Source organism: Lichenostomus cassidix, unplaced genomic scaffold, assembly GCF_008360975.1.
Source record: "Lichenostomus cassidix isolate B80296 unplaced genomic scaffold, HeHo_3.0 HiC_scaffold_528, whole genome shotgun sequence".
Taxonomy (NCBI): Eukaryota; Metazoa; Chordata; class Aves; order Passeriformes; family Meliphagidae; genus Lichenostomus; species Lichenostomus cassidix.
In genome coordinates, this window is record NW_028147563.1 from 234,235 (window position 1) to 248,003 (window position 13,769).

Below are 13,769 nucleotides of genomic sequence, written 5' to 3' on the forward strand. Positions count from 1 at the left end.
GGTGCAGTACCGATCCTGCGGGATGCTCTGTGATCCCATTCCCATTAATCCCATTAATTCCATTAATCCCAATCCCATTAATCCCATTCCCAGGACGCAGGTCAGCGCCATTTTGGGGCGGTACAATGCCGATCCTGCAGGATGCTCTGTGATCCCAATCCCATTCCCAATCCCATTAATCCCAATCCCATTCCCAGGATGCAGGTCAGCGGCATTTCGGGGCGGTTCAGTGCCGCTCCTGCGGGATGCTCTACGCTCTGTTATCCCATTAATCCCAATCCCATTAATCCCAATCCCATTAATCCCGATATTTCCCATCCCAGGACGCGGGTCAGCGCCGGTTCGGAGCCGTGCAGTGCCGCTCCTGCGGGATGCTCTGTGATCCCATTCCCAATCCCATTAATCCCATTAATCCCATTAATCCCAATATTTCCCATCCCAGGACGCGGGTCAGCGCCGTTTCGGGGCGGTACAATGCCGATCCTGCGGGATGCTCTACGCTCCTGCCGTGGCTGAGGATCAGCTGCAGCACCTGCGGCACCACCGGAGACTGAGGGAGGGACTGAGATACCTGGTGAGAGTGCGGGAAATCGGGATTGGGAATGGGAATTGGGGAGTGGGGAATGGTGGGAATTTGGGATGGGGATGATGGAATTGGGAATGAGGGAATTGGGAATGGGGATGAGGGAGGGGGGAATTGGGAATGGTGGGAATTGGGAATGTGGAATATGGGGAATGAGGGAATTGGGAATGGTGGGAATGGGGAGTGGGGTTGGAGGAATTGGGAATGTGGAATATGGGGGAGTATGGGAATGAGGGAATTGGGAATGGGGGAATGGCAGGAATGGCGGGAATTGGGAATGGTGGGAATACAGGAATGTGGGAATTGGGAATGGTGGGAATGAGGGAATGGGGAATGGTGGGAATTGGGAAACAGAAGGAAGTGGAATGAAGGGAATGGGAATTGGGAATTGGGAATTGGGAATGGGAATAAGGAATAATTGGGAAATGTGGGAATGGGAAGGGAAATGAAGGAACAGTGAAGTGTTGGAATGAAACAAAAATACAGGAATGGAAGGGATAGGGAACTGGGAATGAAGGGAATGGCAAAAATTGGGAATGGTAGAGTGTGGGAATAAACAAAAACAGGAATGTAGGGAACGGGGAATTGGGAAAAAAAAAAAAAAATGTGGGCAATAAAGTGGGAATGGGAAAGTGTGGAATGGCAGGAATACAGGAATGAGGGAGTGTGGGAATGGGGAATGGTGGGAATAGGGGAATGGGGGAGTGTGGCAATGTGGGAATGAGGGAGTGTGGGAGTTGGGCAATACAGGAATTGGGAATGGTGGGAATGGGAGAGTATGGGAATGTGGGAATAGAGGAATGGGAATGGCGAGAATGTGGGAATAGGGGAGTGTAGGAATGGTGGGAATTGGGAATGTGGGAATTCAGCATGCAGAATATGAGGAATGGTGGGAATTGGGAATGGGGGAATTGGGAATGTGAGAATGGTGGGAACTGGGAATGGTGGGAATGGGGGAGTGAGGAATGGTGGAATGTGGGAATGCAGGAATAGGGAATGGGGCAATGGGGAAGTGTGGGAACAAGGAATGCGGGAATGGGGAATTGCGGGAATGTGGGAATGAGGGAATGGCGGGAATAGGGAAAATGATGGGAATGGGGGAGTGAGGGAATGGGGGAATGGGGAATATTGGGAATGGGGAATGATGGGAATTGGGAATGGGGGAGTGTTGGAATGGCAGGAATATGGGAATGGGGGAGTGTGGGAATGCGGGAACATCGGAATGGGAATGGTGGGAATATGGGAATGGTAGAATAGCAGGAATGTGTGAATGGCAAATTGGGAATGGTGGGAATTGGGAATGGTGGGAATTGGGAATGGCAGAGTGTGGGAATGGCGGGAATGGGGGAATATGGGAATAGCAGAATGGGGAAATGTGGGAATGGGCAATGGGAGAGAGTGGGAATATGGGAATGGGGAGTGGTTGGAATGGGAGAGTGTGGAATGTGGGGAATTGGGGAATGGGGAGTGTGAGGATATGGGAATGGGGGAACGATGGGAATATGGGAATAGGGGAGTGTGGAATGTGGGGAATTGATGGGAATGCAGGACTGAGGGAGTGTGGGAATGACAGGAATGTGGGAATACGGGAATGTGGGAATACAGGAATGTGGCAATGGCAGCAGCTGGAATTCCCACCAGAGCTCTGCTCTGTGGGGATTGGCTAGGATCAACATCAGATCCACACTGGGATCCAGGGAAAGCCTTGGTGGGAAAAATTCCTGATGGGAATTCCTCCTTGGAATTCCTCCTTGGCATTCCTGCCTGGAATTCCTACCTGGAATTCCTTCTGGGATTTCCCTCCTGGAATTCCCCCTTGGATTTCCCTCTTGGGATTCCTTCCTGGAATTCCTTCCTGCCATCCCTTCCAGGAATCTGGGAATGCTGGGAATCTCCAGAATTCCCAATCCCAGCAGAGATTCACCTCCTGCAATCCCAGAATTCCTCCCTCACTGGTTTTTTTTGGGAATTTTCCCAGCAGGGCTGGAAGAAGGAGCGAGTGGTGGCAGAATTTTGGGATGGGAAAATCGTCCTGATCCTTCCTGGAGATCCCAAATATGCTGTCAGGAAGGTACTGGGAATTCCCATGGATCTGATCCCTGAATCCCAAAGGATCTGATCCCTCAATCCCATCCCAATCCCCATTCCTGCACAAACCAGCATTTTTTGGGAACAAATCCCCTTTCCCATCACTTTTCCTGCCAATTTCCTACTTCCCATTCCAGTTCCCAGTTTCCCATTCCCTATTTTCCACATTCCCAGTTTTCCCAATTTCCCATTTTCATTCCCAGTTTCCCATTCCCAGTTCCCATCCCCATTTCCCATTCCCTGTCTTCCACATTCCCAATTCCAATTCTCAGTTCTCAGTCCCCATTCCCAGTTTCCATTCCCAGTTCCCAGTTTCCCAATTCCCAGTTTCCCATTCTCGTTCCTGGTTTTCCACATTCCCTGTTTCCCATCCTCATTCCCAGTTTCCCATTCCCGGTTTCCCATTCCCAGTTTCCCATTCCTTTTTTCCCCCCATTCCCAATCCCAGTTTCCATTCCCAGTTTCCCCATCCCCGTTCCCAGTTTTCCCAATTCCCAATCCCAATTTCCCCGTTCCCAATCCCCAGTTTTTCCATTCCAATTCCCCATTCGCATTCCCAGTTTCCTCATTCCCAATCCAAATTTTCCATTCCCCATTCCCAGTTTCCCCATTCCCATTCCCAGTTTCCTCATTCTCAGTCCCAGTTTTCCAATTCCTATTCCCCATTTCCATTCCCAGTTTCCCCAATTCCAATTCCCCCAATCCCAGTTTCCATTCCCAGTTTCCCCATCCCCAATCCCAGTTCCCCCAATCCCAGTTCCCCATCCCACTCCCAGTTTTTCAATTCCCATTTCCAGTTTCCCCAATCCCAGTATTCCCATTCCCACTCTGTTCCCCCAATCCCAGTTTCCCCATTCCCAATCCCAATTCCCCCGTTCCCATTCCCAATCCCAGTTGCCATTCCCAGTTTCCCCATTCCCAGTTTCCCCATTCCCAGTTTCACATTCCCAATCCCAGTTTTCCCACTTCCAGTTTCCCAATTCCCAATCCCATTTGCCCCATTCCCAGTTCTCCCAGTTTCTCCATTCCCAGTTTTCCAATTTCCCAATCCCAGTTTCCCCATTCCCAATCTCAGTACCCATTCCCAGTTCCCCCATTCCCAATCCCAGTTTTCCAGTTTCCCCAGTCCCATTCCCAGTTTTCCCAATTCCCATTCCCAATCCCAGTTTCCATTCTCATTCCCAGTTTTCCCAATTCCCATTCCCAATCCCAGTTTTTCCCATTCCCAACCCCAGTTCCCAGTTTCCCCAATCCCAGTTTCTTCCTTCCCATTCCCAGTTCCCCCATCTCACTCCCAGTTTTCCAATTCCCATTTCCAGTTTCCCATTTCCCAGTTTCCCCATTCCCAGTTCCCCATTCCCAATCCCATTTGCCCCATTCCCAGTTCTCCCAGTTTCTCCATTCCCAGTTTTCCAATTTCCCAATCCCAGTTTCCCCATTCCCAATCTCAGTACCCATTCCCAGTTCCCCCATTCCCATTCCCAATCCCAGTTTCCCCATTCCCAGTTCTCCCAGTTTCTCCATTCCCAGTTTTCCAATTTCCCATTCCCAGTTCCCCCATTCCCATTCCCATTTCCCCATTTGCATTCCCAGTTTCCCCATTCCCAATCCCAGTTTCCCCATTCCCAATCCCAGTTTCTCCATTCCCAGTTTTCCAATTTCCCATTCCCAGTTCCCCCATTCCCATTCCCATTTCCCCATTCCCAATCCCAGTTCCCCCATTCCCAATCCCATTTCCCCCATTCCCATTCCCAGTTCTCCCAGTTTCTCCATTCCCAGTTTTCCAATTTCCCATTACCAGTTCCCCCATTCCCATTCCCATTTCCCCATTCCCAATCCCAGTTTCCCAATTCCCAATCCTAATTTCCCCGTCCCAGGCGGAGGAGGTTCGGGCAATCGTGGATAACGAGTTGGGATTCCATCCCGTCGCCCTGCGGCGTCCGGATCAGAGCAGGAGTTACCTCTTCGTGTCTCCTGGCAAAACCATCCTGGGCTGCCTGGTGGCTGAGGGCATCAGCCAGGTGGGAAATCCCGGGAAATCTGGGAAAATTTGGGAATGATGGGCTGCTGGGAATGGAGGAATTCCCTGGGAAAGGGAGATTGCTTGGGATTGGGGAAGGAATTGCTGGCTGGGCTGGAATTCCTGGATATTCCATGGCTGTCCCTGGGAATTCCAAGGATGGATTTGGATCCCCTGGGATTGGAATGGGATTGAAGCTCCATGGATCCCAAATTATTCCGGAATTCTGGGATGAAGGACACTCGGAATCCACCCAGAGGGATTTTGCTGGAATTCGGGGATGGCAAAGGGCAGGGAGATCCTTGCTGGAGTGCCGAGATTCCCAGGGAAGCTCCTCGATCCCAAAATTCCTTCCCAGGATGGATCCAACCTCAGGCTGGGAGAGCTGGGAATGGAGGGAATTCCCTGGGAAAGGGGAGATTGCTTGGGATTTGGGAAGGAATTCCCAGATATTCCATGAATCCCTGGAATATCCCTGAATTTATTGAATCCATTCCCACTCCATCCCCACAGGCATTCCGGGTGCTGTCAGAGCCAAGCCCAGCCTCACTCCCAGATTCCCAGGAGAATTCCCAGAATTCCCAGGACAATTCCCAGGAGAATTCCCAAGGGTTCCCCCGGGCCTGGCGCTGCTCCCTGGATCCCGAGCCGGCGGTCTGTGGGATCAGCAGGATCTGGGTGTTGGGAATGTGCCGCCGGCGCGGCATCGCCCGCAGGATGGTGGATGTGCTCAGGTAGGGGAATTGTGGGAATTCCGGGAATTCTGAGAGTGCTGGGAGTGAGGGGAATGCTGGAAAAGTGAGATTCTGGGACAGAGAACATGGAAAAGTGGGATTTGGGGGAGGATGGAGAGAGAAAAGTGGGATTTGGGAATGGATAGATGTGGAAAACTGGAATTTGGGAATGGATAAAGAGGGAAAAGTGGGATTGAAATAGGGAGAACATGGAAAAGTTGGATTTGGGAAGGGATGAAACGTGGAAAAGTGGGATTTGGGAAGGGAGAGAACATGGAAAAGTGGGATTTGGGAAGGGAGAGAACATGGAAAAGTGGGATTTGGGAAGGGAAGGAACATGGGAAAGTGGGATTTGGGAAGGGAAGGAACATGGGAAAGTGGGATTTGGGAATGGATAAAGAGGGAAAAGTGGGATTGAAATAGGGAGAATGTGGAAAAGTGGGATTTGGGAAGGGATAGAACATGGAAAAGTAGGATTTGGGAAGGGAAGGAACATGAAAAAGTGGGATTGAAATAGGGAGAACATGGAAAAGTGGGATTTGGGAAGGGATGGAGAGCAGGGAAAAGTGGGATTTGGGAAGGGATAGAACACGGAAAAGTGGGATTCAGGTAAGGAGAATAAGGAAAACTGGGAATCAGAGAGGAAGAGCAGGGAAAACTGGGATTGAACTAGGGATAGACAGGGAAAACTGGGAGGGATGGCTAAGGAAAAGTGGGATTGAAATAGAAAGGACATAGAAAACTAGGATTGCAGGAGGGATAGAGATGGAAAAGTGGGATTTGGGAAGGGATAGGTGTGGAAAACTGGGATTCAGATGAGGAGAACAAGGAAAAGTGGGATTGAAATGGGGATCATGGAAAACTGGGATTTGGGGAGAGACAGGGAAAACTGGGAGGAATAGAAACAGAAAAGTGGGATTGAAATAGGGAGATCAGGGAAAAGTGGGATTCAAATAGGGATAATGGAAAATAGATTCAAATAGGGAAAGCAGGGAAAAGTGGGAGGGATGGAGATGTAAAACTGGGATTCAAATATGGAAAAGAGGGAAAACTGGGATTCAGGGAGAGATGGAGATGGAAAAGTGGGATTTGGGAAGGGATAGACTTGGAAAACTGGGATTGAGCTAGGGAGAACAGGGAAAAGTGGGAGGGAAGGGAGAGGAAAAGTGGGACTGGAATAGAACATGGAAAAGTGGGATTCAGGGAGGGATGGAGATGGAAAAGAGATTCAGGGAGGGAGAGCAGGGAAAAGTGGGATTTGGGCAAGGATGGAGATGGAAAAGTGGGATTTGGGCAAGGATGGGGATGGAAAAGTGGGATTTGGGAAGCGAAAAATAGGGAAAAGTGGGAAAATTGGGATAAGAGAGAACAGATTCAAATAGGAGGAAAAGGGAAAACTGGGAGGGATGGAGATGGAAAAGTGGGAAGGATTGAGGGAAAAGTGGGATGGAAATAGGGAGAGCAGGGAAATGTGGGATTGAGGGAGGGATAGATGTGGAAAAGTGGGATTTAGGTATGGAGAGCAGGGAAAAGTGGGATTCAAATAGGGACAATGTAGAAAAGTGGGATTCAGGGAGAGATGTGGAAAAGTGGGATTGAAATAGGGATAATGGAAAATAGATGGAAATAGGGAGAGCAGGGAAAAGTGGGAGGGATGGAGAGGGAAAAGTGGGATTTGGGAAGGGATAGATGTCAAAAACTGGGATTGAAATAGGATTAAAACATGGAAAAGTGGGATTCAGGGAGGGATGGAGAGCAGGGAAAAGTGGGAAGGATGATGTGGAAAAGTGGGATTGAAACAGGGAGAACAAGGAAAACTGGGATTCTTTCCCTGAAATTATCCCAGATTTTCACTGAAATTGTCCCAAATCTTCACTGAAATAATTCCAAATTTTCACTGCAAATATCCCAAAATTTCACTAAAATACTGAAACTTCAATTCAAAACATCCCACATTTCATCCCAAACCATTCCCAATCCCGGGATTTGGGATCTCCAATCCCATTTTCCCAGACAAACCTTCCTGTTCGGGACAATCCTGAATTCCCAGGATTTGGGATCTCCAATCCTATTTTTCCCATTTTCCCAGACAAACGTTCCTTCCCCATTTCCCCCCATTTTTCCTTATTTTTTCCCCCATTTTTCCAGACAAACCTTCCTGTTTGGCACAATCCTGAATTCCCAGGATTTGGGATCACCAATCCCATTTCCCCCCATTTTTCCCCCATTTTTTTTCCTGATTTTTTTCTCCATTTCTTCCACATTTCCCCTCGTCTTTCCTCATTTTTTCCTCATTTTTCACCACTTTTCCCCCATTTTTTCCCCATTTTTTTTCCTGATTTTTTCCCACCCCAACTCTCTCCTATTTTTCCAATTTTTTCCCATTTTCCCAGACAAACATTCCTCTTCGGGACAATCCTGAATTCCCAGGATTTGGGATCACCAATCCCATTTTCCCTTTTTTCCCCTGTTTTTCCAGACAAACCTTCCTGTTCAGGACAATCCTCAATTCCCGGGATTTGGGATCTCCAATCCCATTTTCCTCTTTTTTTCCCCATTTTTTTCCCATTTTTTCCCCATTTTTTTCCCATTATTTTCTCCATTTCTTCCACATTTCCCCTCATCTTTCCTCATTTTTTCCCCATTTTTCCCCTTTTTCCCCCATTTCTCCTTATTTTTTCACCTTTTTTCCCCATTTTTCCCACCCCACCTCTAACTCTCTCCCATTTTTGCCATTTTCCCCATTTTTCCAGACAAACATTCCTGTTCAGGACGATCCTCAATTCCCGGGATTTGGGATCTCCAATCCCATTTTACCCCCATTTTTCCCCATTTTTTCCCCAATATTTTCCCCATTTTTTTCCTATTTTTCCAGACAAACCTTCCTGTTCGGGACAATCCTCAATTCCCGGGATTTGGGATCTCCAATCCCATTTTACCCCCATTTTTTCCCCTTTTTTCTCCATTTTTCTCCATTTCCCTCCATTTTTCCTTATTGTTTTCCCAATTTTCCCATTTTTCCCCATTTTCCAGACAAACCTTCCTGTTCAGGACGATCCTCAATTCCCAGGATTTGGGATCACCAATCCCCATTTTCCCATTTTTTTTCCCATTTTCCAGACAAACCTTCCTGTTCGGGACAATCCTGAATTCCCGGGATTTGGGATCTCCAATCCCATTTTCCCCTTTTTTTCCCCATTTTTTTCCCCATTTTTCCAGACAAACCTTCCTGTTCGGGACAATCCTCAGTTCCCAGGATTTGGGATCTCCAATCCCATTTTACCCCCATTTTTTCCCATTTTTTCCCCATTTTTTCCCCAATATTTTCCCCATTTTTTCCCCATTTTTTTCCCATTTTCCAGACAAACCTTCCTGTTCAGGACAATCCTCAGTTCCCAAATTTGGGATCACCAATCCCATTTTCCCATTTTCCCCATTTTTCCCGGCAAACCTTCCTGTTCAGGACGATCCTCCATTCCCGGGATTTGGGATCACCAATCCCATTTTCCCAATTTTCCCATTTTTTCCCCATTTTTCCCATTTTCCAGACAAACCTTCCTGTTTGGGACAATCCTCCATTCCCGGGATTTGGCCTTTTCCGACCCGACTCCGGACGGCAGAGGATTTGCTTCCCGATACTGCGGAGATCCCAACTTCCTGGTCTACAACTTCCTGCACAATTCCTTGGGATCATCGGGATCGGGATCATCGGGATCAGTGGGATCAGGATTGGGATCAATGGGATCATCAATGGGATCATCAATGGGATCAATGGGATCATCATTGGGATCATCAATGGGATCAGTGGAATCATCAATGGGATCATCAATGGGATCAATGGAATCATCAATGGGATCATCAATGGGATCAGTGGAATCATCAATGGGATCATCATTGGGATCAGTGGGATCATCAATGGGATCATCATCGGGATCAGCCTGAGTTAACAAGGGGCTGGAAAAACTGGGATTGATCCAGGGAATTCCTGCTGAGATCCCTTGGGAATTCCTGCTGAGATCCCTTGGGAATTCCTGCTGAGATCCCATGGGAATTCCTGCTGAGATCCCATGGGAATTCCTGCTGAGATCCCATGGGAATTCCTGCTGAGATCCCTTGGGAATTCCTGCTGAGATCCCATGGGAATTCCTGCTGAGATCCCATGGGAATCCTTCATTTCCTTCGGAATTCTTTATTTCTTTGGGAATTCTTAATTTCTTTGGGAATCTTTCATTTCCTTGGGAGTTCCCTTGCCTTCCCTGAAACTTCCCTTCCCTGTCCTTAATTCTCTTGGGAATTCTTCCCTTGGGAATCCTTAAATCCCTTGGGAATTCCTTGGGAGTATTTCCTTCTTCTTCCTTTGGGAATTCTTCATTCCTTTGAAAATCCTTCATTTCCTTGGGAATTCTTCCCTCTGGAATCTTTCATCCCTCTGAGAATCCTTCATTTCCTCAGGAATTCATTTCCTCGGGAACTTTTCATTTCTTTGGGAATCTTTCCCTTCCCTCTGGAATTCTTTCCTTCCCTCCCTTGGCAATCATCCCCTGGCAATCCTTCATTCCTTTGAGAATCCTTCATTTCCTTTGGAATTCTTCATTCTCTGTGGAATTCTTCCCTTCCCTCTCCTTCCTTGGGAATCTTTCATTTCCTTGGGAATTCTTCATTTCCTTGGGAATCCTTCCCTTCCCTCTGAATCCTCCCTTTCCCTGGGAATCTTTTTCCTTCCCTGCATTGGGAATCCTTAATCCCTTTATCGGGAATCCTTTCCCTTCCCTTGGCAATTCCCTGGGAATCCTTTCCTCTCCTTCCCTCGGGAATCATTCCGTTCTTTGGGAATTCTTCATTCCCTTCCTTCTGGAATCTTCCTTGCTTTGGGAATTCTTCCCTTCGAATCCTTCATTCCCTTAGGAATCCTTCATTTCCTCAGAAATCCTTTCCATCCCTCCCTTGGGAATCATTCCCTGGGAATCCTTCGTTTCCCTCCCTTGGGAATCCTTCATTTCCTTGGGAATTCTCCTTCCCTTCCCTGAAACTTCCCTTGGGAATCCTTCATTCCCATGGGAATCATTCCCTGGGAATCCTTTCCTGCTTTGGGAATTCTTCATTCCCTTGCGAATCCTTCATTTGCTTGAGAATCCTTTCCTTCCCTCAGCAATCATCCCCTGGCAATCCTTCATTCCTTTGGGAATCCTTCATCCCTTTGGGAATTCTTCATTTCCTTGGGAATTCTTCCCTGCTTTGGGAATTCCCTGGGAATCATTCACTCCTTTGAGAATCCTTCATTTCCTTGGGAATTCCTTGGAATCCTCCCCTCCCCTTCCCTTGAATCCTTCATTTCCTTGGGAATCTTCCCTTCCCTGGGAATCCCTTATTTCCTTGGGAATCCTTCAATCCCTTCCCTTCCCAATCCTTAATGCTCTTGGCAATCCTTCCCTTCCCTCTGGAATTCTTCATCCCTTTGGGAATTCTTCATTTCTTTAGGAATTCAAATCCTTGGGAATTCTTCCCTTCCCTTCCCTGAAACTTCTTTCTCTTGGGAATCCTTAATTCTCTTGGGAATCCTTCCATTGGGAATCCTGAATTCCTTGGGAATCTTCCCCTTCCCTCTGGAATCCTTCATTCCTTTGGGAATCCTTCATTTCCTTTGGGAATTCTCCTCTTCCCTCTGGATTCCTTCCTTGCTTTGGGAATTCTTCCCTTGGGAATCCCTAATTTCCTTGAGAATTCCTCCCTTCCCTCTGGAATCTTTCCCTGGGAATCCTTCATTTTTTTGGGAATTCTTCATTCCTTTGAGCATCCTTCATTTCCTTGGGAATCTTTCATTCCCTCTGGAATCCTTCCCTGCTTTAGGAATCTTTCCTTTGCAAATCCTTCATTTCCTTGGGAATTCTTCCCTGAAACTTCCCTCTCTTGGGAATCCTTAATTCTCTTGGGAATTCTTCATTCCTTGGGAATTCTTCCCTCCCCTTCCCTTGGGAATTGTTCAGTTCTTTGGGAATCCTTTATTTCCTTGGGAATCCTTCCCTGGGAATCCATAATTTCCTTGGGAATTCTTCATTCCCTTGGGAATCGTTCAGTTCCTTGGGAATTCTTCCCTTGGGAATTCTTCATTCCCTTGGAAATCTTTCCCTTCCCTCCCTTGGGAATCCTCAATTCCCTGGGAATTCTTCATTTCCTTAGGAATCCTTTCCTTCCCTTGGGAATGCCTTGGGAATATTTCCTTCTCCTTCCTTTGGGAATTCTTCATCCCTTTGAAAATCCTTCATTTCCTTGGGAATTCTTCATTCCCTTGGGAATCCTTTCCTTCCCTCCCCAGGCAATTCCCAGAATTCCTTTGAAAATCCTTCATTTCCTTGGGAATTCTCCTCTTCCCTCTGGATTCCTTCCTTGCTTTGGGAATTCTTTCCTTGGGAATCCCTAATTTCCTTGGGAATTCCTAATTTCTTCGTGAATTCCTAATTTCTTTGGGAATTCCTAATTTCCTCCCTTCCTTCTGGAATCTTTCCTTGGGAATCCTCCTTTTTTTTTTTTGGGGAATTCTTCATTCCCTTGGGAATTCCTTGGGAATATTTCCCTCTCCTTCCTTTGGGAATTCTTCATCCCTTTGAAAATTCTTCATTTCCTTGGGAATTCTTCATTTCCTTGGGAATTCTTTCCTTCCCTTCCTTCGGGAATTCTTCATTTCCTTGGGAATCCTTAATTTCCTTGGGAATTTTCCTTCCCTCCCTTGGCAATTCCCAGAATCCCCCAGGTCACTTTGTGTACAGTCGTTCCTCCCGCTGGAATTCTGGGATTCCCTGGGAATTCCTTGGTTTTTTCGGGAGATTTGTTGGGATTTAAGTTAATTTTTGGGATCAGAGGTTGGTTAATAAAAACGTTGGTTTGAGTTCTGCTGGAATTCTGCTGGAATTCTTTCCCGGGAATTTTCCTCATGGAATTTGCTCTTGGAGCCTCCTGGGGCTTTTCCAGCCTGGGAATTCCAGGATTTTATCACAATATTCCATCATTTTATTACAATATTCCATGGTTTTATGCCAATATTCCAAGATTTCATGGTAATATTCCAGGATTTTATGCCAATATTCCATCATTTTATCTCAATATTCCAGAATTTTGTCACAAAATTCCATTATTTCAGCACAATTTTCCATGTTTTTAATGCCAATTTTCCACAACTTCGTGACGTTATTTCAGAATTTTATGGAAATATTCCACAATTTCATTGCTATTCCATCATTTCATCCCAATATTCCGTAAGTTTGAAAATATTCCTTAATTTTGTGCCAATTTTCTACAAATTCTTGACAATATTTCAGAATTTCATGGTAATATTCTAGAATTTTACGACTATTACATAATTTTATCACAATATTCCAGGATTTTTGGAGGATTTTCCATAGGTTTATCACAATATTCCATTTTTTCATCACAAAATTCCACAATTTCATGGTAATATTCCATTATTTTATCTCAATATTCCAGAATTTTGTGTTAATATTCCACAATTTTATGCCAATTTTCCACAATTTCTTGCCAACATTTCAGGATTTCATGGTAAAATTCCAGAATTTCATACACTATTTTCTTCATTACTGCATTTCATCTCAATATTCCATTATTTTGGCACAAAATTCCATCATTTCATCACAAAATTCCATTATTTTATCCCAATATTCCATCATTTTATGCTAAAATTCCACAATTTCTTGACAACATTTCAGGATTTCATGGTAAAATTCCAGGATTTCACCACAATATTCCATTATTTTACCTCAATATTCCACAATTTTGAGTTAATATTCCACAATTTCATCCCAATATTCCAAGATTTTCTGCCAATATTCCACAATTTCATGTCAATATTCCAAGGTTTTATGAGGATATTCCATGGATTTATCATATTCCGAGATTTTATGATGTTATTCCTTAAACTTGTGTTGATATTCCAAAGTTTTATTATAATCCAGGATTTTCTGGTGATATTCCATCATTTATTTAGGATAATATTCCAAGGTTTTTGGATGATATTCCAGGATTTTCTGTCAACATTCCATGGATTTTTCAGGATTTCTGAGCTCCAAACCCTCTGGAAAATCCAAATCCCCAAAGAAAATCCACCAAACAGACTTGGAGAAAAACCAAATGTTTATTGGGAATATTCAGGATACAAAACTTGGGAAAATTCATCCCAAAAACTGGGAAAATCCAACCCCAAACCAGGGAAAATGTGACCCAAAAATTGGGAAAATCCATCCCAAAAAAGAAGGAAAATCCAACTGAAAATGGGGGGAAAATTTAACCCCAAATTTGGGAAAATCCAGTGAATTTCCCCCAAAAAAATCCCTAA

The 13,769-nt window shown here is 45.6% G+C and overlaps 1 protein-coding gene and 1 long non-coding RNA gene across 2 annotated transcripts; one reads left to right on the forward strand and one right to left on the reverse strand.

Annotated features, from left to right (window-relative positions):
• Window positions 1–301: 301 nt before the first annotated feature.
• Window positions 302–9,372, forward strand: LOC146422066 (N-acetyltransferase ESCO2-like). The gene is made up of 6 exons (XM_085046760.1): window positions 302–574; window positions 2,565–2,654; window positions 4,549–4,692; window positions 5,205–5,425; window positions 8,546–8,585; window positions 8,974–9,372. The coding sequence occupies exons 1-6, from the start codon at window positions 491–493 to the stop codon at window positions 9,370–9,372; spliced, it is 978 nt and encodes a 325-aa protein (XP_084902886.1). The 5' UTR covers window positions 302–490.
• A 4,182-nt stretch (window positions 9,373–13,554) lies between these two features.
• LOC146422067 (uncharacterized) lies at window positions 13,555–13,769 on the reverse strand. The gene is made up of 2 exons (XR_014848402.1): window positions 13,640–13,769; window positions 13,555–13,594 (listed from the first exon to the last, which is right to left on the reverse strand). It is a non-coding gene; the product is annotated as an uncharacterized LOC146422067 (long non-coding RNA).

Excerpts from the sequence above, each read along its gene's own strand:
- LOC146422066 (XM_085046760.1), top strand. The coding sequence starts at position 491 with ATGCTCTACGCTCCTGCCGTGGCTGAGGATCAGCTGCAGCACCTGCGG. Across the intron at positions 4,693-5,204 it reads TGGCTGAGGGCATCAGCCAG|GCATTCCGGGTGCTGTCAGA; the intron begins GTGGGAAATCCC and ends CCATCCCCACAG. Across the intron at positions 8,586-8,973 it reads CAATCCTGAATTCCCGGGAT|ACAAACCTTCCTGTTTGGGA; the intron begins TTGGGATCTCCA and ends CCCATTTTCCAG.